At 43.4% G+C, this 24,991-nt stretch overlaps 1 protein-coding gene across 1 annotated transcript in view; it reads left to right on the top strand.

Annotated features, from left to right (window-relative positions):
• NTN4 (netrin 4) overlaps positions 1-24,991 on the top strand; it is a 173,864-nt gene that overhangs the window by 66,581 nt on the left and 82,292 nt on the right. Inside the window, exon 3 of the mRNA XM_089674130.1 lies at positions 14,889-15,167. Coding sequence (XP_089530256.1) covers positions 14,889-15,167 — 279 coding nt within the window. The remainder of the gene's footprint in view (positions 1-14,888; positions 15,168-24,991) is intronic.

Below are 24,991 nucleotides of genomic sequence, written 5' to 3'. Positions count from 1 at the left end.
GATGACATCAAACGAGAAAAATAAGCACAGGGATGAAGCTGCATTTTTTCTCCTCGTCGCTGAGAAATGATAGCTCCCACGGCGGAGTCTGAGGCATCCACTTCCACAATAAAAGGTAGCTCAGGATCAGGATGTACCAATATTGGTGCAGATGTGAAGAGAGTCTTTAGCTTACTAAAAGCAGTTTGTGCCTCAGTTGACCATGCAAAGGGCACTCCTTTCTTTGTCAGCTGTGTAATTGGTGCTATTACCTTAGAGAAGTTTCTTATGAATTTCCTGTAAAAGTTTGCAAATCCAATAAATCGTTGTATTTCCTTAACGTTTCCAGGGGCAGTCCAATCCACCACTGCCTTGATCTTTTCAGGATCCATGCTCACTCCTTCTGAAGAAACGATATATCCCAAGAACTGGATCTGGGCTCGTTTAAACTCACACTTCTCCAGTTTGATGTAGAGTCGGTTCATCCTTAACCTTTTGAATACAGTGCAGACATGCTTGCGATGCTCCACCAGGTTGTCCGAAAAAATGAGGATATCGTCCAGATAAGCAATAACAAACTGGTCCAACAAATCTCGAAACACATCATTTATGAAGTGCTGAAAAGTCGCGGGAGCATTACATAGGCCAAAAGGCATAACTAGGGACTCAAAGTGTCCATATCTGGTTCTAAAGGCAGTCTTCCATTCGTCGCCTTGACGCATGCGTACCAGGTTATATGCCCCCCCGTAAGTCAAGTTTTGTGAAGACTTTGGCAGAGCGGAGTCTTTCCAACATCTCTGCGATTAAAGGGAGTGGGTAACGGTTTTTAACAGTGATTTTATTCAAGCCCCTAAAATCAATGCATGGACACAAGGTGGAGTCCTTTTTCTCAACAAAGAACAGGGCTGCTCCTGCAGGAGATGTTGAGGGTCTGATAAAGCCCTTCTCCAAATTCTCATCAAGCCACTCCCTTAGCACCTTTAACTCAGGTTCTGATAAATTGAAAATGCGGCTGAATGGTATTTCTGCTCCTGGAAGCAGTTCAATGGGACAATCATATGGACGATGAGGAGGTAGTTGATCCGCATTTTTCTTATCACAGACGTCTCGAAACTCATGGTATTGTGGAGGCAGATTGTCATATGACTGTGTAGTTACCATATCAGCCTGTGATTTCCTGATTGGTAGACAACTTGTAGCACATGGTTTCCTACAATGTTCCTCACAATGGGGGGATGTAAAATTTATGGTCCGTGCTCCCCAGTTGATGAAGGGATTATGGGTAGTAAACCAAGGGATGCCCAGGATGACAGGAAATTTAGGTGATGTAATCAGCTGAAAGCTGATGGTCTCAAAATGGTCAGCCTGAAATTGGAGTACTAGAGGAACTGTTTCATGAGTAACTGGTCCTGATGATAAAGGTGAACCATCAACTGTCTCCATATCAATAGGGGCAGATTTGTTTCTCCTGAGAATATTATTATTGTGGGCAAACTCTATGTCCATAAAGTTTCCCCCAGCCCCAGAGTCCAGCATAGCAGAACAAGGAATTTCATGGCCCTCAGTAAAAAGTTTGATAGGGACAACAAAATGAGACTGTTTAGGACCAACTTTATTTTCTTCATCGATCAATGGGGAGATAGACTGGGTAATTGAATTTATGCGTTCAGGCAGGATAACATCAGTCGCAGCAATTGTTCTTTTGGCTTTATTAGGACAATTGACTGCGTAATGCCCAGAGTCCCCACAGTATAAACATAAATTCTCCAAACGTCTTTTCTCCTTCTCTTGAGTAGAAATTGATCTTTTAACAGTATCTACTTGCATAGGTTCAGGTGTGTTATAATCTGAAGAAATGTTTAAATCCTTCTGACTGAACTGATTAGCAGAAAAACGCATGCCACCATTACTTCCCAATCTCTCCTTTCTGTCAGTCTTTGGTCAATCCGAATGCATAATTGGATGAACTCCTCAAGATCGTTAGGAGTCTCTACTCTGGCGAGCTCATCCTTCACCTGTTCAGAGAGCCCCTGCCGGAACTGACTCTTTTGCGCTGCTGGGTTCCAGGTGGTGTCTGAGATCCAGCGTCGAAATTCAGTTGTATACTCCGCAACAGGGCGTCTACCCTGCCTCAAACTATGCAGCTTTGCTTCAGCGGTAGCGCAGCGGTTGGGATCATCAAAGACCTGGTTCATTGCAGTCACAAAAGTCGCAAAACTGTTTAACATTGCATTGTTTTGCTCTATATAGGGAGAGGCCCAAGCTAGGGCTTCCTCAGTCAGAAGGTTTATAACAAACAATACCTTCTGCCTCTCAGTATTAAATGCAGCAGGTTGCATCTGGAAATAAATGCGGCATTGGTTAAGGAAACCCCTGTAGTGGCGGCGGTCTCCATTGAACTTGAGTGGCAGAGGCATGCGTGTATTAGCAACATCGCGGGAGCACATGTCCAGCAATCGTGTCTGCAGAGCATGGATCTCTTCCTGTTGCCCCTCTACTACACTTTGCAGTTCAGCAAATTTCTTTTGGTAGGTAACACCAAACTCTTGTAGCTCTGAAATTTGCTGCCTGACAGGAGCCATGGCATTTGCTATAGCGGCCTCCATGTGTGGGCCAGATTATTCTGTCACGGTGTAAGGTCAGGTTCAGAGACCAGTTGCTATAGCAGTAAAAGGCTTACCTGGAACCAGCAGGATAGGTACACCAGCGGATCCCCCTGGGAATGACGCAGGCTCACCTGAGGTGCGGGGTCTAAGTATTAACCGGTATTCACCAGAGCTCCTAATGGTGGAGATGGATTGGGCTGCGTGTTAATACCAGGTCGCAGATCTCAGGATCACCCCACCAGGGAATGAGCAGACTGGGAACCAATAGCGGATCAACAGGTTAGGGATCAGACGAAAGCAGAGTCGGTCACAAGCCAAGGGTCGGTCACAAATGGTAGCAGATCAATCGTGGTCAGGAACAAGCCAAAGGTCAGTAGCGGAGGTGTAGACAGTAGCAGGATATTGGCTGGAAAGGCACAATAATCTGGCAAGGAGGAAGTCCAAGGACATGGCTTATATAGGAAGTTCATGGGAGGAGCAAGGAGTTCAAGGTTCAAGAGCAAACAAGGCACAAGGCAGGATTATCCAATAGATGAGGCAAAGTGTTGTCCAGCATCCCAGGTAGCTCAGTGAGTAGAGTTACTGCCTGACACAGTAGAAGTCCCAGGTTCAAGTCCAGGCCCTGACACCCCCCTTCCTGACCAGGCCATTTTTTGCGTTACGGTGCTGCGTTTCTTTAACTGATGATTGCTTGGTCATGCAACGCTGCACCCAACTGAAATTGACTTCCTTTTTTTCCCACGAATTGAGCTTTCTTTCGGTGGCATTTGATCGCCTGTGCGGTTTTTATTTTTTGTGCTATAAAAAAAAACTTTTTGCTATTACACATGTCCAGTAAAAAAATTAAGAAAATCAAATTTCGTCATAAATTTAGGCCAAAATGTATTCTGCTACATGTCTTTGATAGAAAAAAATCCCAATACGTGTAAATTTTACATGAAAGTTATAGTGTTTACCAATGGCAGCGATCAGCGACTTATAGCGGAACTGCAGTGGACATTCTGACACTGGGGGAACTGACTTGGTGTCACTGACATCCCCAGTGACACCAATACAGTGATCAATGCTAAAAATAAAAAAGTGTTAACACTGTATTAATGGCACTGGGTAGGAATGGGTTAACATAAGGGGGAGATCAAAGAGTTAACTGTGTGCTGGGAGTGTTTTACTAGGGGGCTGTGTCAGTGTGCTTTACTGTAACCACACTGCTTTGGATGGCTGTGCTGTGCTTAGCCATCTAAAGTAGTTTGCTGGAGCTGACAGGGAGGAGAACTGTTAGTAAACAAAATCACGGGGCGCCGGCGGGTAATCGCCGGCCAGGACCCGGTGATTGACAGCTGCGGCTGTGAATGGCGGTGCAGGTAGGTCACGCCACCCCTTACCCAGAAATGCAAAATCACTTATATATATACAAGTGACTTTGTGCACTCGTGCCGCCCTGTAGCAGTATTTCTGCTAAGGGGCGGACAGGAAGAGGTTAAGGTGATGGCTTCAAAAATACAAACAAACATCTAGCTGAGATCTTTTGCAAGATGTCTGCAAATGGTGACTTCTAAGATCTTTTATTTTCGGACAATAAACCACATAAATACTTCTCATCGGGGTATGAATAGACTATTACATCTAGCAATATAGATATGAAGAACATTTAAAGTCAGGAGTTAATTCAATAATAACTTAGGCCACATGCAAAAACCACTCTGCAGGTTTATAATTCAATAGTTTTGGTCACCAAAAATAAAAAAATATGTCAATTGGAAGTGCTTCTGATCAGTTAGACATGTAAATAAATCTGTCCCTGGGGAAGTGGATTTCGATTTATGATTAAGATACAATCGTAACTTGCCACCTTAAAGGGGACCTTCAGTCTCCTCTGCAAAAATAAAAGTCAGGAGCTACAAATACTATAGCTGCTGACTTTTAAAAAACAGCCATTTACCCGTCCCAGGATCCAGCGGTGTGCTCACCCCTTTCGAGATCACAGCCTTCCCCTGTCCCCTTAAATGTGGGCACCCCACAGTGACAGCTTGTAGTTGTCGGGTGCCCATTGCGAATGGCCACCATTGGACAGCCATCATTTTTGGTGTCAAAACCCTTCTCCTTGTTAAACCTTCGTGTTTCCACACTTCTTCCATCCAGTGTGATCTAGAAAGTGTTTAAACAATTGATTAATGACTTTTATTCTAGACATCTCTGTATATTTGAACTTGTGTGTAGTTTGATCAAATTTGTATAGGTATTAACAGTAAATGTGTATAGTGCTAAGATCTGCACCATATTAGTGTGCAACCCTTTAGTAAGGTCAGCCAACATACAACTGTCACAAAAGAATCTATCCAAAATTCATGTTACGTTTCCAACTTTCTTGTATTTATTTTCTGTATATGTAATAAAATCTGTATTACCAGCCTTGATAAGAACATGCCACATTGTAACAAGCATCTACTGTGGATGCATCGTACCACTTTAGTGAAATATACGGTTTTGTTTTTTTTTTATTGTTTTTGTTCAATAAAGTTACACCGTTATGACCTTTTTAGTACTTAGACTAGCATGTGGTGGTGCTCAGAACATGTTACCTTTCTCCCACTTTTCTGTAGAAGATTGAAAAAAGCTAGGCTGGGGTTTAGCAACGCCCTATACATACACAATAGATCTAGGGTATCTTAATAGGGAAAAGCATAAATGTCTTTTTCAGCCTATTGCTATCTAATAAGCAACACCCAGTCTGGTTTCAGCTTGCAGTGTTGCAAAGTATTAGCCAAAGCATGTTTAAATTATATAGTTTAAAAATTAATCATAAAGCAGACCTTCATCCTCATTTTGCTTTTCATATCGTCTTTTGATAGAATTGCTTATAATATTTTCTTCTTTTTGTTAAAGGAAAAGTACAGCCAAAACTCTTTTGGCTGTACTGCTCTTTTGGATCACAGGAGTGCAGTCCGTTCTGTACTCCTGTGACCCGTTTTCAGCTGACATCATTCAGCTGGTCCATGCTGGGGAAAGATCCCTACTTTAAAGGCTCAGCCTATCAGCACTCAAGTGAGAGTGGGGGGGCAGAGCAGACAGCGGAGACTGACAGTCACTGATCTCTGCTCAGAGCAGCTATGTGAACACAGCGATCAGCGGTCATGTGCTCGCTGAGTTCTTACACTTAGAGCCAGTGGGGGACAGATGCAGCATCGCACAGATGCTGCATCCACCTACTGTAGGTAAGTATAATTGGGCAAAAAAAAAAACCCTTCTCTCTTTCAAATACAGCAGAGAGAAATGAGTTGGTGTCTTCAAGGTGTATCTAATTTTAGGCCCTCCTTGCAACACCCTATACTTCCTTGGGATCTCAATTTGTTTTTTTCTGCCTTGCAGAAACCACTCTTTGAACCTATCAGAGGTATCCCTCTAAAGCAGGGGTGTCCAAACTTTTTTTCAAAGAGGGCCAGATTGGATGAAGTGAACATGGTGGAGGGCCGAACATTTTTCCAAACATTCTTTGAACCATTACAATTAAATGCAAATAATTATTTTATGCCAAGTTAACGTATTTTTCGCCGTATAAGACGCACCTGACCATAAGACGCACCTAGGTTTTAGAGGCAGAAAACAGGAAAAAAAAATTCTGAACTAATGGACTGCAGACACAGTAGAGGAGATGACCAGAGACTGCAGACAGCACAGGGATGACCAGAGACTGCGGACAGCACAGGGATGACCAGAGACTGCGGACAGCACAGGGATGACTAGAGACTGCGGACAGTACAGATGACTGCTGACCTTTGGGGAGGTGGGGAGCGGGTACCTGAATTTGACAGGTACCCGCTCTTACTTCCGCAGTTGTTCTTTGATCTTAACTGTTCCTCAATCCAGCCGCGCGCTGTCTTCCCGGCTTCTGTAATGGCGCTCGGCGTGACAGCCGGATGCCCAGTGCGCATGAGCGAGAAGCACTTGCGCTTTGTGATTGGTCCGGCGGCTTCTGGGATCTGTCATGTGTCCCAGGTACCGCCTTACCATTCACAAAAAGCACCGCTTCTTGCGTATGCGCACTTGGCACCCGGCTGTCATGCCCAGCGTCCACACTACAGAAGCCGGGAAGACAGCGCGCCGCTGGATAGAGGAACAGGTAAGGTCCCGCTGCAGAGCTGAGCGGCCGGCCCGGTATTCTGACACAACCGCGGTGGAAATACCGGACCGGCCGCTCCATATTTGCTTCATAAGACACACTGACATGGAGGGCCGTATTAAACCGACCCTCGGGCCGTAAATGGCCCGCGGGCCGGACTTTGGACATGCCTGCTCTAAAGGATCTCTCATGCAAAGTAGCCTTTTTGGTTGCTATCCCATCTCTCAGACGTGTTTTTGGACTGGTGCCTCTTCCTGTAAAGAGCCTTTCCTTATTCTTCACAATGACTAGGTTCGTGCACATCAGTCCGGCGCCTGGCTTTTCCTCCTGTCTGAGTTGCTTGGGTTTCTGCCTATCTGCCCTAAACCTAGGTATTTTTAAACCTTTGTACCTGGGTGTTAGTGTTCGACCAACGTGTCTTCATGTTGAAGTCGGACCCCTCTGGTTGCTATGGTGTTCGCCACTGCTTTAGTATTCCCATATTCTGTGTGTTGTTTGATCTTGTCATTGTCCTGTGTTTTCCCTCTGGCTGTACAGTTATATTACCTTTGGTTTTCTGTCTGTGGATCCCTTTCCTGTTCCTGTTGCTGTGTGAGTCCTTCTCTGCATTGCTTCTTGTTGTTGCTTTCCTTGCAGCCCTTTCCAGCTTGCAGAGTTTCTCTCTCTCTCTGCACCCATTGCTCAGCATCCCTCACTCTCCTGTGCTTTATACTTGTTCTATGTATTCTCTCCCCTGGCGTCCCTTCCTAGCTTGCTACAATAGGTTACCTTGATTCCTAGTATCCTGAGTGTACCCGTGGTCTTCCACCATGCTATGTGGTTACAGTGTGCCCGCACAGGTGTGTTAGAGAGCCGTAACCTGGGGGCTGCCACGCAGTGCAGCATCCGCACCAGTGCCTCTGGTGAAGACCGGGTGGCTCCTTAGATCCTGCGACTCTGACACACCACCGTTTGACTGCGGTCACACTTCTTCTTTATCTGTGAGGACCTTTACCCGGGTACACCTGTTTAGTTGTTTCCACTGGCCCACTAGATCTTGAGTTTACAGTCCCAGGCAGTCTTATCCTCTGATTGTGACAGTTTTCCTATGTCAAAGGCCATGCTTATTTTTGAAAGTGGTCTCAGTATTCCACCACAATGTGGACATTGTCCTCCCATCCTTATACACTGCTCCTAAGCATCCAAAAAAAATCCCTCTACATTGCATGGACATAGAGCCACTAGAGTATACCTCAAGGTTACTGCTTCAATCAGACTGATAGATTTCCTCTTTGTCCTGTTTTCTGAACCTCGCAAAGGACACCCTGCTTCAAAGTCCACCATTGCACGATGCATGTGAAATCTGATTTCAACAGCCTACATTCTCAATGAGAAATCTCTGCCTGCACTTCTATGCACCCATTCAACCAGATCGGTGAGATATTCATTTGTCACCAAATCTTCTTAGCAAAGCTGTGCAAGGCTGTCTTTTGTTTATACTTTATCAAAGTTTTGCCAGGTGGATATTCCATTCTACTGATGCAGCGTTTGGCTACAAGGTTCTCACTTCAGCTCTCTGAGGTTGGGTCTTTTGACCCTTGTTATTGGGCCTGTTGGCGCAGTTCTGTTTGCCTTATTGTTGCCCATTCTTCCTATTCATTGCATGAATATTCTGCCTGTGTCCTCTACTGTACGATTAGGATAAGAGGCGTTTACCTCTACCTGTAAATTCCATATCTTGGAGCACAGTACAGGACACCCTCCCTTCTTTTCCTTGGTTTTACACTGCATTGGCATATTAAGCATACAGGTAGGCCGAAAAAAGTAACTTTCTACCTAGATAAATTGTAGGAAACTGTATTATACATGAGGCCCACAATAATTACTTTGTATGATCAAAGTGTTGTTTTGGCACAAAGAAAGCCTGTGCTTTGGTTGTGTGGTGAGTGGTTTTAATGCTCAGTATTTTAGGCAGCTACTTAATTAAAACAAATTTGTAACTGTGATTAAATAGATAATTACTAAAGAATGTATTCATTAGCAAGCAGTATGTTGTAATGCCCCAAGATATGTTCTAAATACCAAGATGATATTTAACTCAAGTGATATTTATGCATAGGCTGCCTGTACTTATTGGACAAGGGCTTACTGAAAATGTCCCAGGCTTTCCAATAAGGGGAAACCTCAGGAAGCTAGTGACATAGAGAGTGGACCAATTGTGCATCAATAGTAATTCACATTGAGATCCCAGTGATGAGATCTTTTTTGTTTGTCCATTTGGGAAACAGCCCTGGGGCACTCAGGACTAGACACAACATGTATTACTAGACACAAATCCATTTATAAGAACTTTCGGGCAGACGATGGGTAGATGGCAAACACGGTACTGCTCTGCCAGTTGTTTTCCCCCAGCTTCTGCTGCTCTTATCTTCAGTGCAGAGCGGAGAGCAGGAGGCAGCAAATGACTGGATGGAGGGTGGGAGCGCAAGCTATTTCAGTTACCCTTTCAAGTTATAAAGCAGGTGATCGGTTGCTATGATGCCCTGTGGACCTAGCAACCAATTACCAACTTGTTAATAGCAAACATTAACTCTGGCAGCTACCGTTCCTGCCCCCCATCCACTGCTGTGCTGCCTCCCACTCTCTGCTCTGAAGTACACCTGTGTAATGTAGATGAGTGTTACCTACACATTGGTGTGTGTGTGTATGTGTAGGGGGGAATGATGTGAAGGGGGCAAAGGACAGAGTATACTGCTTTTGAGGGGGGGGGCAGAGTATGTTGCTTTGGGGGGGGGGGGCAATGACACTGCTGGGGGCTGAAGACACTGCTGTGGTGGGCAGAGGACACTGCATTGTGTAGGAGGGGTGATGTGAAGGGGACAGAGGAAACTGCTGGGGAGGGGGACAGGAGACATTGCTTTGGGGGGGGGGGCACAGGACACTATTAGGAGGCAGAGGACACTACAGTGGGTATGGGGGGTGATGTGAAGGGGATAGAGGACACTGCTTGGGGAGGAGGCAGCATAGGACACTGCTATGGGGGTGGGGCAGAGGACACTACAGTGGGCGTGGTGGTAAAGTGATGTGAAGGGGCAGAGGACACTGCTTTGGGGGTGACACAGGGCACTACTGTGGGGGGGAGGAAGGGGGGGGAGAGGTCATTACAGTGGAGGGTGTAGTGATGTGAAGCGGACAGAGGACACTTCTATGGGGGGGGGGGGCAGAGGACATCACAATGGGGAAGTGGTGTGAAGGGGGCAGGAGACACTACAGTGGGGAGGGGGTGATGTGAAGGGGGGGAGAGGACACTGCTTTGGGGTTGATACAGGATATTACTGTGGAGGGTAAGTGATGTGAAGGGGGAAGAGGACACTACTGTGAAACACTATGTGTTCTTCATGGTTTGATATTTTTTAGACGGGCGCCACCTACTGATATTATTAACTATAGTTGTTTGGCTCCTTTTTAAATCATAATGATAACAGAAATCATCCAAATGTCCCTGATCAAAAGTTTACATACTTTGTAATGTTTTGCCTTGCTACAGACACACAAGGTGACACACACGGGTTAAAATGACAATTAAAAGGTTAATTTCCCACATCTGTGGCTTTTTAAATTGCAATTAGTGTCTGTGTATAAATAGTAAGTGAGTTTTTTTAGCTCTCACATGGATGCACTGAGCAGGCTAAATACATGAGTCATGAGGAGCAGAAGAGAACTGTCAAAAGACCTGTGTAACAAGATAATGGAACTTTATAAAAAAATGAATCCACCACACTTCACGTTTAAGTAAGGCGCTGTGTACATCTCCTCTTCTTACGTGTTCCAAACCAAGGAAAGAAAAGGAGTCAAGGTTCCCACCATGCTTCTCTCTGAAATGTTTAGAGACATTAGAAATATGTTTAGCGCGTGGATTATTGGTGTCATTATAGTGTTCAGATATTCTGACTTGTAATGAACGAATAGTACATCCTACATATTGGAGACGACAAGCACTGCGTTCTATAGTATAAACTACCATTCGTGAATTGCAATTGATGTAACATTTTAAAGCATATACTTTCTCTGTACAGAACGAAGTAGTACTTTTTTCTGCCTTTTACATTGTTTACATGTGTTTATACCACATGGATAGGAACCCTTAGTTCTCAACCATCCATTTCTTTGGTCATTAGTTTTTGAACAGAACAAACTAGGTGATAATAATGTGCCTAAAGTAGGAGCTGTTCAAAAACTAATGACCAAAGAAGTGGATGGTTAAGCAAGTACCACCGCTAATTTTGTGGGCTGTTTTGTTATATACCGTATTTTTCTCTCCATAAGACGCACCTAGGTTTTAGAGCAGAAAAACAAGAAAAAAAAATATTCTGAACCAATGGACTGCAGACATAGTACAGGGGATGACCAGAGACTGCAGACACAGTACAGGAGATGACCAGAGACTGCGGACACAGTACAGGAGATGACCAGAGACTGCGGACATAGTACAGCAGATGACCAGAGACTGCGGACATAGTACAGCAGATGACCAGAGACTGCGGACATAGTACAGCAGATGACCAGAGACTGCGGACATAGTACAGCAGATGACCAGAGACTGCGGACATACTACAGGAGATGACCAGAGACTGCGGACATAGTACAGATGACCAGAGACTGCGGACATAGTACAGATGACCAGAGACTGCAGACCCAGTACAGGAGATGACCAGAGACTGCGGACACAGTACAGGAGATGACCAGAGACTGCGGACACAGTACAGGAGATGACCAGAGACTGCGGACACAGTACAGGAGATGACCAGAGACTGCGGACACGGTACAGGAGATGACCAGAGACTGCGGACACAGTACAGGAGATGACCAGAGACTGCGGACACAGTACAGGAGATGACCAGAGACTGCGGACACAGTACAGGAGATGACCAGAGACTGCGGACACAGTACAGGAGATGACCAGAGACTGCGGACACAGTACAGGAGATGACCAGAGACTGCGGACATAGTACAGGGAAAATACCAGGGACACAGTACAGATGACCAGAGACTGCAGACAGTGCAGGGGATGACCAGAGACTGCAGACAGTGCAGGGAATGACCAGAGACTGCAGACAGTGCAGGGAATGACCAGAGACTGCAGACATTGCAGGGAATGACCAGAGACTGCAGACAGTGCAGGGGATGACCAGAGACTGCAGACAGTGCAGGGGATGACCAGAGACTGCTGACCTTTGGGGAGGGAGGGGGAGCGGGTAGCTGAATTTGACAGGTACCCGCTCCCACTTCCGTAGAGTTGTCTTTCCCTCTTCTTCCCGCGCCGGCTTCTGTGCCCACTGCGCATGCGCGAGAAGCGCTGCGCTTTGTGAATGGCCCGGCGCCTTCTGGGACCTGTCATGTGTCCCAGAAAACACCGGACCATTCACAAAGCGAAGCGCATGCGCAGTGGGCACCCGGCTGTCACAGAAGCCAGCGCGGGAAGACTGTACAGTGCTGGAGCGAGGAACGGGTAAGGCCCTGCAAGGGAGAACAGCTGAGCAGCCGGCCTGGTATTCTGACATGGTGGCGGCAGAAATACCGGACCGGCCGCTTTATATTCGCTCCATAAGACGCACTGACATTTTCCCCCCTTTTTTTGGGGGAAAAAAGTGCGTCTTATGGAGCGAAAAATACGGTAAGTTTGAATTTTAGTTCTTTTTGATGTAAGCTTTGACAAAGGCTGTAGCAGAAATGTGTCCGATTTTATGGATTCTATATCCTCTACTGTGTGCCAATAAAGCATATATGATAAGGATATGAGTTGCTGGCTATTCTGTAACGTATCTTGGAACGTAAAAACCAGCCTGAGCACAAGCACTCCATTCACATTCCTTTGATGAGCAGTAGAGCTTGGGTGAGTTGTTGACTAAAATTGTATTTATCCCAACTCAGAACTCCAAATTTGCTTTTTCCTATGACCAACTGGTTTGACGCCTCACTTGACTTCCAGTTATCATGCAGGTTACCTGCCGGTACGCAGGTTTAGTTAGCTTTTTTCCCTTAATAAAATAAATCTTCATTTAAAAACTGCATTTTGTATTTACTTGGGTTAACTTTGTGTAATAGTAACATTTGTTTGATGATCTGAATCATTTCTTTGTGACAAGTATACAAAAGAAAAAACTGGAAAGGGGAAAATAAGTCCTTTGGGCACCTGAGTACCAAGCATGCAAATAAAGTGAAAGGTGGCAAAAACACAATTTTGTTGGTCAAGTCTTTATAGAACATTTCATAAAGTAGCAGATGCTCCCTTTTTCATTTATTTTTTCTTTCTGTGTTTAATAAAGTGTTGCACTTGCCTCCTGCTTGCCTACAGACAAGTGCAACACAATATTACCTTCAATCTGGATTCACACTGATGTGATGTGGAATTTTCAGCGTTTTCTGTGCGAATTCCACACCGCATCAGAATCGCACCCCGTTCATGCGAACCGCTGTGGGTGTGTATGTTAACACCCCGAAATCAGTCCGCAAAACACGGTGCGATGTGCAGAATCGGATCGCATAAGTGTGAATACCCATGTGATCCGATTCTAGTGCGGACCATAAAAAGGGTCCTGCACCTTTTTGGTGCGGGTACGTTGCAATTAGAGCCATACATGATGTATGGCTCCAGTCACACCGCACACAATTCGCATGTGATTTGCACAGGAATGCGGTGCGGTTCCTGTGTGAATCACATGCAATGTATTGAACCACATATATGTGAACCCGGCTCAGGGTTATAAATAGCATTTCTGGTCTGAAACAGTAGATTTACAGACCCTAGAGTTACCAAACTTAAATGATGGGTATTTCATTTCTGCTGATCAGACTCAGCTGCTCATGTAGAAATAAATCACTAACTAGTAGAGTATACATTGTTGTTCACGCACTGGCAGTAAAAGATGATACTTTCCTGGTTTCGACACAGCTATTGTTACACGTTGATATTAGATGTGTCCCAGATGGAACCACAAAAGTCTTGGTAATGATGTAACTCAGATGGTTTGAATATTTCCCTAAGGCAAGTACTTCTGTTAACTACAGGTTCACTGAATAGCATGATGCCTATTAGCCAGGTGTGCTTAGCTCTTTTCTCTATAACGTGTAAGACTTAACTGTACCCTTAATTTGCAGATGTGTAGCTATATCAAATATTACCATGCCATCAGGGGGTTCTACACCTGAATTACAGTTGGTGAATGGTATTTTATGTGTACAGCATCTGCTTTACCACATGGAGACGTAGGAGCTAGCAGTGGCTTGGACTCAGATATAATATCTTGCTTTTGTACATACATTTTGCAAAACGTGTCTATTGCTATTGTATGTGTAATAAATCTGTCGATATCTATATCAATACAAATTTTTCAGGGTTGGAAAACAATTACTACATAATCATGTAAGAAGGTTATTGAATGTGTTAGAATATTTGGTCAGTAATCTGTTTGCTGCTAAAATAACAGTGGCATCGGTGTGGACTGTGGCCATAGGGAACCTGTTCCAATATTACATCAAGTTTAATAAATGGCTCTGCACCTACTATGTATGCATGCCAAAGCCTCATTTATCCCTATGGCTGCTTTGTACTGCTGTGGATGGCTGGTGGTCGCCAAGGTATTGGACAGCCATAGGAATAAAAAATAGGCAGAGGCACAGTATGCACAGAGCCAGTCAAGACTTTTTTCATGCAAAGGCTGTACAAAGTGGGGATGTAAATATGGTTTTATTTAAGTGGGTTGAACTGAGGAGGATGGAGGAGATCTTTAAAGGGCAACTTTAATAAAAAATAAAGTTGTGCTTTAAAGCCTTTGAATCAGCATGGCAGCAAATCAACTGACATTTCCAGAAGAAAGTAAGCAATGCCATTCTCCATATTTCTTTTCAGGTTGTTTACTTTAGTGCAAATATATATTTTCTAACACTTAAGAAATGTGTGTGACTGTAGTGCCTATTCCCTTTTAGGTAGTGCTCCTTTTATCCTGTGCATGCTGCTTGTTACCATCAACTTATGGTGGGTCTTGTTGTGTGCATTGATCACAAAAATCTCACACTGCCTTTTGTTCTCATTGCGAGGTGTATGGGTGGGAGTTTAGTCATTCTAACAAGCAACAGTATTCTATGGTTAACTATAGTAACAGACCTGGATGTGTTTTCTTTTCATTTATCTCTACATTTTCCCGCAGGTTATTTTTCGAGCTATGCCACCTTACTATTCAACTGTGGATCCTTATAGTGAAGAAGCACAAGACAAACTGAAGATCACTAATCTCCGTGTTCAGCTACTAAAGCAACAGCTGTGTCCCTGCCACAACAAGGACTCAGACATCAAACCGCAGTCTTTAGCCCACTATGCTGTTTATGACTTTATAGTTAAGGGAAGCTGCTTTTGCAATGGACATGCAGAACACTGCGTTCCAACTGATGGATTTCGACAAGTCCGGACAACCAGCAAACTCCAGGTGGTAAGTATAAAATTATTGTGCAATACTATTCAATGCAGGATATACATATTGATGTTTAACATTTGTATACAGGAGAATGATTTGTGAATTTACTCATGTTTGTATGCTTAAGACATATGTTCACAGTGAACCATCTATGCTCACTTTACTTTTAAATGTCTCCCTTAAATTAGAAAGAGAGGAAACATTTCTTCAATCTCCTATTTATACTCTATGTACTTGATTTGTTCTATATTGTAAAAATGCACAGGAATGGCAGTCAGGAAATCGTTTTCTTACTCAACTGGTACAAAAAATAGGTTAGCATTAAATGTTAGCTATAGGATGTATACATTTTTCAGCACTGGCCTTTATCCATGGTAAAACCTGAAAGATTTTCTTGATTTTTTCCAGCAATTTACAATTTATCTAGAATCTGGAGACCACCCCACTGTGACTGGAGTACAGTAACTCTGGTAGCAATTGGTGAGGTGCTTCTCATAGCAACTGTGTCTCCTGGAGAAGCTGCATGCGCTTAGGCTTTGGGATGGCTACTCAACTGGCAGCAGATCACTTGGCCAGCTATCTCATCAGGTGTGGCCTCTCTGAGCTGCTGAGGGAGAAAAACTGTGGAATTTATATTCCTTGGGTGTTTCCAGGAACCCAGGGAGTTGTGGGAAATGGAGTTAAAGTGGTTCTAAAGTCAGGTTTTTTTTTTTACCTCTATGCATTCTATGCATGAAGGTAAAAAACTTAGTGCATGCAGCTCCCCCCTCAGCCCCCTCCTTGATACTTACCTGAGCCCAATCTTGAGCCACCATTGTGCACAAGAGCGGAGGCTCTCCCAGGTCTATACCTCCTCATTGGCTCAGACACAGCAGCAGGAGCCATTGCTGCTGTCAATCACAGCCAGTGAGGAGGGAGTGGAGGGCGGTGCCGAGACACATTCTGTGTGTCTTATAGACACACAAAGCAAGGTCGGGAGCGAGCATGCACAAGTGCCCCCAGAAGCTTGTTCTGGGGGGCACTTGACAGGGAGGGGAGCCAGGAGTGCCGGGGGGGGAACCCAAGAAGAGGAGGATTGGGGCTGCTCTGTGCAAAACCATTACACAGAGCAGGTAAGTATAACCCGTTTCTTATTTTTCAAAAATAAACATTTGCCTTTACAATCACTTTAAATGGCCTGCATCTGAGCATGGTAAATAAATAAGCACTCCATTGCAGTATTAGTAGGAATTTTCCAGTAGCAGTGGTGACTTATGTTACCACTTGCCACACCGCCACAGTACATTTACGGTGGCAGCTGAAGGAATAGTCACTTGTATGTATACATGATTCTGCCTCCTCCGGGTTAGGAGTGTGCAGCTGTTAGTGGTAACCGGGTATCATGTGATGCTATGATTGGTCAGAACGATCACATGATAACAATGTAAACAACCTGTCATGAATAGCTTTCCATTCATAAACAGCTTGCTTACTGTTGTGATCTGTGAATGGCCCACAGCAGTCACATGGTACCTGGCTACTTATACCATGTGATTAGCTATAGCTAATCACAGATCACAACTATATAAGCAAGCTGTTCATGAATGAGAAACCCATTCATGACAACTAAAACCATATAATCACTGTATAATCAAAAATAGTGTAAAAAAAATGTCTGACCACCCCTCAGAGTAATACAGTGTCACTATAGTGACATTGAGTTATTCTGATGACAGGATTTAAAAACACCTCAGATTGTCTACTTTCCAAAAAGAGGTAATTTGGGAGGTGTTTGTACTGTCCTGGCATTTTGGGGCCTCAAGAAATAGACAGTTTGCCAGTACATCAGGATTGACCAGTTTTAAAAATATATGTATCATAGTTTGTAGACGCTACAACTTGCACACAAACAAATTAATATATACTTATTGAGATTTTTTTTTTCAAAGACTTGTAGCAGAATACATTTTGGCCTAAATTTATAAAGAAATCTGTTTTTTTTATTGGGTATGTTTTATAACAGAAAGTAGAAAAAATTGTGTTTGTTTTTTTTTTTTTCAATTGTCAGTATTTTTCATTTATGTAATAAAAAATAAAAGCCCAGTGGTGATCAAATACCACCAAAAGAAAGCTAAATATGAATTTAATTTGGCTACAGTTTTGCATGACCAATTGCCAGTTAAAGTAGCACAGTGCTGAATAGCAAAAAAAAAATGCCCTGGTAATGTAGGGGGTAAAATCTTCCAGAGGGCAAGCAGTTAAGCTATGGGTGCTAGCAATGCAAAAGTATGATGGAAACAAAATTATCTGACTGGTAACTATGGGGACCGTATTTTTAAAAAAATTTTAATGCCTTAATTAAATGATTCCCCTGTGCTAATAGTCAGAGGATGTTTCAAATTTTAATGTTACACATCATATTGTTAAAAAACAAACCATTCAGCTGTTTTTAGTTGTGTTACAGAGTATGTTGTAAATAAACTATGCAGTTAGTTGTATGGAAATATGTAATAAGCTCATCCCAGGTGTCTTTTTTGTGATGTTTCATCATTCAGCAGCAAGGACTGCTGCTCCTCTGAAAAGCAATCCATGCTCAGGTTGATTTTCAGAGGCATATGACAGGTGGTAAAAAGGCAATATATTGCCTCCTCACCACCTGCTTTAACCCCGTAAAATACAGCATCACCACACCACAACCGCATGCAATCAGCACACAGTTGTGGGGTGGTTGCAGTTCACCCCCTTTGTCCTGGTGGTATACTTCCAGCTGCGGCAACAGCATGTGTATACCCCCAGCTGCTGCTTCTGCAGCTAAACGGGAAGCAGTTGGGGGTGGTAAGAGCAGCTCAATTGCATGGTTTTACCGACCTCCAACCTCACAGGTGAACAGGCCCATGGTTCATATCTGTGTGGCTGTGTGTAGGGCAGCCCATTCATTTCAATGCATTTGTGTGAGTGTCAGGAATGAGCACGATTTTGCGTGCGTTCCGTGACACACAGTAACGTGAACCAAGCCTTGGACAGGGGTGCCTTGTGACTGAAAATACTTTTCAAGGGAGCCTCCACTGGAAAAAGGTTGTGCTAGATCAGGGGTCCTCAAACTTTTTAAACAGGGGGCCAGTTCACTGTGCCTCAGACCGTTGGAGGGCCGGACTATAGTTTAAAAAAAAAAAACTATGAACAAATGCGGACACAGTACAGGAGATGACCAGGGACTGCGGACATACAACGGCGGCGGGAATACTGGGCCGGCCGCTCTATAAGACGCACAGACATTTCCCCCCAAGTGTGTCTTATGGAGCGAAATAGTGCCCCATCATTGTTGTCAGTGAGAGAAATAGTGCCCCATCTTTGGTGTCAGTTGGGGGAAGAATCGTACCCCATCATTGGTGTCAGTGGGAGGAATAATGCCCCATCATTAGTATCAGTGACAACAATGATGAGGCACTATTCCTCCCACTGACACCAATGACACTTAACTTGCTGACCCCTGTTCCAGCATGGTGCTGCTGAAGCCAGCATACCTGGTTGCAGCAGCACCATCAGCACGGCACACTTACCTGTCAGCTGTCCTTCTTCACTCCGGCCTCTCCCTCACTCGATGTTCGCGGGGCCTCTCGGCTCCACCTCCTCGCAGGCGATTGGCCGCCTGTGTGCCTTTCCTGAGCTAGAGTTCTGGCGCCCAATCACCGGTGAGGAGGCGGAGCCGAGCGGCAGGAGTGAGGGAGTGACCGGAGTGAATGAAGGAGCAGCGCTTCCTGGACTGGATCGTCGTGGGACTGGGACCGGAGCCAGGTAAGGTACAGCAGCCCCCTGCCCGCCCCTGTACTTAGTGTCCCTTCCTCGCGGAAAATACGCCCCCTGCCGGCGGGCCGGATAAATGGCCTCGGCGGGCCGCAGTTTGAGGACCCTTGTGCTAGACTGTCTAATGGCAGTTTTTTGCACCATCACTTTGCTTGTGTCACAGTGAGATCAAAACATTTAGGGCTAAGTCACAGCAGCCGCTGCATTACAACGGTGCGGTCTGGTGGGACACTGCAGTGCCAATGCGCCATCTTCAGTGCATTAAACTGTTCACTTTCTTTTTAAACAAACTTTATTGAAATGTCAGAGGATTTCCTTACGTTGTGCTGAAAAAAAGTGTTGCCTACCGCACTTTTTTTCACTGCACACCGCCCGCACACCACTGCAACCCAGTGCTGGGAACCAGGCATACGGGAGGCAAGATATTTTGCCTTCTCTCATGGTGGAACTGTGATGGAACAGCTGCCTAACTCAGTTCCACCGCACCTGGCGGGAATGAATCCTTATATAGGGCAGTTTTTGAAGTGGAAAAGTGTGTGCTCAGTATTGAAATGGAAAGCTGCTATCCAGTAGGTTACATCCAGCATGAAAAAAAGTTCTAGATACGAAGATACGACCAGCCTGTGGTCTGTTGCTGGTCATTTATGGTAATTAGGATTTTTTCTTTGCTCTGACACGTATGTTATTGGTACATTTATATCGTGTAGAGGTATAATGGGGTTTTATCCAAACAGTGAATGGTGCTTTGATCCTGAATAATCTGATATTAATGTTTGTATCATATTCCCACAACCATGTGTGTTCTATCTAAAATAAAAACCATTATCTGACACGTTTACAACTTTCACTGATTATACGTGAAATCTTAAACCACTTGAAATATATTAGATCAGCCATTGTGGCTCCGCAAAGCAGTCCCATTTGTAACCAACCCTTTAAGAATTTAACAGCATCACATTTTTTTTCTTCATAGCATTCACTGAATTAAAGCAGTGCATGTGTAATCTTTCTAAATACTGCTTCAGGAATTATTCTAATATTCTGATTCTGCAGATAAGTAGAATTGCTGGTTAATGGTAGTTAAGGTTCTAAGCCCTTTTATGCGATTAGGTGATAAATTGCTTTCTCTAATTGCAACTGAAAAGTGGTGGCTGTTATCCAGAAAGTAGCTGTAGGCTCAAAAAGGAACATCTTTTTTTTCTTCTCTGCTTTTTTCTAATCAGTCCCACATCTTACCTATATAGTGACTAATGTGCACGCTGCCATTCTTTTACTAATTATATTTAGAGTTTGTTAAAGATCAACTAGAGATATGGCAATTTTGAAATTATTTCCAGCTTGACCATTGTAAGTATGTACGTGCCATACCTGAGGAATCCCAGTGGAAGCTGGAAATCCCTGTAGTAGGCTACTACAGTGAACTTCACTGGCTTCCAGGTCCCGTGCCGAGGGGCTGTCTGTATTGCGAACACAGGAGGTCACTTGATCAGCACAGGTGCCTTTCAGGGCACACTTTGCATTTTATCTTTGTATCTAGTAATTTACCTAGAGTTAAACTTTATTGGCCTTAGAGCTAAACCTAAGGTGCAGTTCCCTCTGGAAAGCAGTCCATGTTCAGATCACTTTTTAGAGGGCATTTGACAGCCGGTGAGGAGGCGTTATGACTCCCCACTGTCTGATTTAACCCCACATTGCTGCACTACTCCATTAAAGCGATATTAAAGGCAAGTTTAAAAAATAAACAAACATGTCATAATTACCTGCTCTGAGCAGCCCCAATCCTTCTTTACTCGGGTCCCCCATTGGCACTCCTGCCCCCCTGCCAAGTGCCCCTCAGAGCAAGCAGCTTGCTATGGGGGCACCCAAGCAGGCTTGCTCTTAAGCCACTGCTCTGCGTGTCCCTTCACACACAGAGCTGTGGCTTGGCTCTGCCCCCTCATTCTCCTCATTAGCTCACTGGCTGTGATTGACAGGAGTAGAAGTCAATGTCTCCCACTGCTGTCTAAGCCAATGAGGAAGGGGAGTCAAGACGCTCGTGCACAGCGCTGGTTCATGATGGGGCTCAGGTATTGGGGGGGGGGGCTTCTGCAGGTTTTTTTACCTTCATGCATAGAATCCATGTTCAGATTGCTTTTCAGAGGACATTAACACACTGTTAGGAGGCGTTATAACGCCTCCCCGCTGCCTGATTTAGCCCTACAATGCCACACTACCCCATTAAAATAAATGAGCGAGTTTGACAGGTGGTACTGCGCCATTTGTACAGCCCCATATACAGGTGTATTGAGACAGTTCGAGTGGCTTGGGGGTTGTAAAAACTGTGTCTCAGCCACCTGTTTTCACAAACCCCTGGCTGGCCATCTGACAGAGCACTTCAAACAGGACAGGTGTTACTAGGTTCTTAGCACCTCCCTTTAAATTTCCCGGAATGAATGGAACCATACTTTGAATCTGGTGCCTTTCATACTAGCACACCTGTCAATCGTCACAAATTAGCAGTTACAGACTCTCTATGGCTTTGCTCACTTCCTGGCCCAACCAGTGAGATTTTACTCAATCAGTGCTCCTTCACTAATGATTGTTATTCTGCAGCATTTCAGCTAGAATCCAGAAGTGGCAACGTGGTGCTATTACTGCTGGCAACATGTCAGAAAGAAGGTTTCAGTAAAACTCAGGTTAAAGTGGAAATATAGAAAATAAATAATAGCGCCTATGGCAAAAATAAAAATTATATAACTCACTTATAGTGTACCAGCTGCAAAAAATCACCATAAATAAAGTGTAACAATTAATACAATAAATAATTTGCGCTAGTAAATATATATATATATATATATATATATATATATATATAAATAATAAAAAAGTTCAAATCATAAGTCCAAAATAAGAATGCCAATACTACAAAAAAAAAAAAAAAAAATGTGCAAAAAAAAACTTTTGTGCACAAAAATGTCTAAATATGAAAAAACACCACCAAAAAACCTTGATAATATGATGGCAGGTCATCCATAGATATATCTTCAGGAAACGAAATTCTGCAGAACACCGATCATAGATCAAATAACAAAATGAAAGAAGCTTTTCAAATTATCGGAAATCCACTTCTCCAAAAGAAAGAAACCACCATCAATCGTATCCAAGAGGGAAGATGCCAGGCACTCGAGAAAAACAGAAAGACTTCATGGTGCAATATTATAAAAGCCAATTCCTTTATTAGGTACTCATTGCACTTACTCAGGAGGTGTCCCAGCCGACACCAGCAACAACAGCATAGCAGCAATCACATAAAACGAGCCTAGCTACTCAGCACATGCGCAGTAGCTTGCAGCCAAACGTAATGACGTCACATCAATCAAGCTCCGCCCTACGCGTTTCGTCATCGTGAAGCCGCTCCGTGAGGACGTCAATGACGAAACGCGTAGGGCGGAGCTTGATTGATGTGACGTCATTACGTTTGGCTGCAAGCTACTGCGCATGTGCTGAGTAGCTAGGCTCGTTTTATGTGATTGCTGCTATGCTGTTGATGCTGGTGTCGGCTGGGACACCTCCTGAGTAAGTGCAATGAGTACCTAATAAAGGAATTGGCTTTTATAATATTGCACCATGAAGTCTCTCTGTTTTTCTCGACTGCCTGGCATCTTCCCTCTTGGATACGATTGATGGTGGTTTCTTTCTTTTGGAGAAGTGGATTTCCGATAATTTGAAAAGCTTCTTTCATTTTGTTATTTGATCTATGATCGGTGTTCTGCAGAATTTCGTTTCCTGAAGATATATCTATGGATGACCTGCTATCATATTATCAAGGTTTTTTGGTGGTGTTTTTTCATATTTAGACATTTTTTTGCACAAAAGTTTTTTTTTTGCACTTTTTTTTTTTTTTTTTTGTAGTATTGGCATTCTTATTTTGGACTTATGATTTGAACTTTTTTATTATTTATATATATATATATATATATATATATATATATTTATTAGCGCAAATTATTTATTGTATTAATAAAGTGGAAATATGCTGCTACAATAAACATATCAAATGTATGCTGACTAGTGAAGATAACACACCCACAATTTTTATATATAGATTTGTGCACTTATCTTTTCTTTATGGTATTCTGCATTTCAGTCTGCAGTCAGCTTTTCATTACACTTACAAAGCGGTAGGGGGGCTTATGATAACGAAATCGCTCACTGTAATAAATGCCCATCACAATAACAGACACTTGCAGAGTCTTACTCTTAAACTGCATCAGTGTACTCCCTTTTTGCCCTTATCTTGTCAGTCACAGGATGTTGAGCGTGAGGGGGGCTGAGTGACACCAGGGGGGCTGAGTGCAGTGGTAAACCAGAGGTAGTATGTGGCTGATTTTTGTACATTGTATAATTGTAGGGTGAATGTCACTTTGATCAATTGATCAGATAGATAAGTGCATTTCACTGAATGATTTTACAGTTGTGTTCAAAATAATAGCAGCGTGTTCAAAAAAAGTGAATAAAGCTCAAAATCCTTCTAATAGCTTTTATTTCCATACACACAAATGCATTGGGAACACTACACATTCTATTCCAAATCAAAACACGAAGAAAAATATATCAAATTTGTGTTGTTCCTCTAACAAAATTGAAGAAAAGTGAATATTAGACTGTTCAAAAAAATAGCAGTGTTTGTATTCTTCTTTACAAACTCAAATATTCACTATATAAACTGAAAAATGTTTGAAGATTTTGCTTTCCTTTGAATCACTTCATTAATATTTAGTTGTATAAGCACTGTTTCTGAGAACTGCTGTACATCTGTGTTGCATGGAGTCAACCAACTTCTGGCACCTGTGAACAGGTATTCCAGCCCAGGATGATTGGACTACATTCCACAGTTCTTCTCTATTTCTTGGTTTTGCCTCAGAAACTGCATTTTTGATGTCACCCCACAAGTTTTCTATTGGATTAAGATCCGGGGATTGGGCTGGCCACTCCATAACGTCAATCTTGTTGGTCTGGAACAAAGATGTTGCACGTTTACTGGTGTGTTTGGGGTCGTTGTCTTGTTGGAACACCCATTTCAGGGGCATTTCCTCTTCAGCATAAGGCAGCATGACCTCTTCAAGTATTCTGATGTATTCAATCTGATCCATGATCCCTGGTATGCGATAAATAGGCCCAACACCGTAGTATGAGAAACATCCCCATATCATGATGCTTGCGCAACCATGCTTCACTGTCTTCACAGTGTACTGTGGCTTGAATTCAGTGTTTGGGGGTCGTCTGACAAACTGTCTCCGGCCACTAGACCCAAAAAGAACAATCTTACTTTCATCAGTCCACAAAATGTTGCGCCATTTCTCTTTAGGCCAGTCAATGTGCTCTTTGGCAAATTGTAACCTCTTCAGCACATGTCTTTTTTTCAACAGTGGGACTTTGCGGGGGGCTTCTTGCAGATAGCTTGGCTTCACATAGGCGTCTTCTAATTGTAACAGTACTCACAGGTAACTTTAGACCTTCTTTGATCTTCCTGGAGCTGATTATTGGCCGAGTCCTTTCCATTTTGGCTGTTCTTCTCTCCATTCGAATGGTAGTTTTTCGCTTTCTTCCACTTCTTTCAGGTTTTGGTTGTCTTTTTAAAGCATTTGCGATCATTTTAGCTGAGCAGCCTATCATTTTCTGCACTTCTTTATATGTTTACCCCTCTCCAATCAACTTTTTAATCAAGGTACGCTGTTTTTCTGAACAATGTCTGGAACGACCCATTTTCCTCAGAGTTTCAGAGAGAAATGCACTGTAACCAGCATGTACAACATTTGCTGCCTTCCTTCCTTAAATAAGGGCAATAATTGCCACCTGTTTTTCAAAGAATGAATGACCTCACTAATAGAACTCCACACTGCTATTATTTTGAACACGCCCCTTTCAATTAGTGATTCAATTACACAGAATCAGCAGCATGCATGTCATGACTGTTGGGTCTGTTGGATTTCTATTACTCTACTACACCTGCTAGTAAATTATTTGCCATGTAGAAATATTATTTCTACCAAAAACAGTGATTGATCAGGTTAGTG

The sequence above is a fragment of the Staurois parvus genome, unplaced genomic scaffold, assembly GCF_062004578.1.
Source record: "Staurois parvus isolate SC_StPar_1 unplaced genomic scaffold, SC_StPar_1.0 ptg000147l, whole genome shotgun sequence".
NCBI classification, from domain to species: Eukaryota; Metazoa; Chordata; class Amphibia; order Anura; family Ranidae; genus Staurois; species Staurois parvus.
The sequence above is the reverse complement of the archived record's forward strand: the minus strand, read 5'-3'. Positions and strand labels throughout refer to the sequence as shown.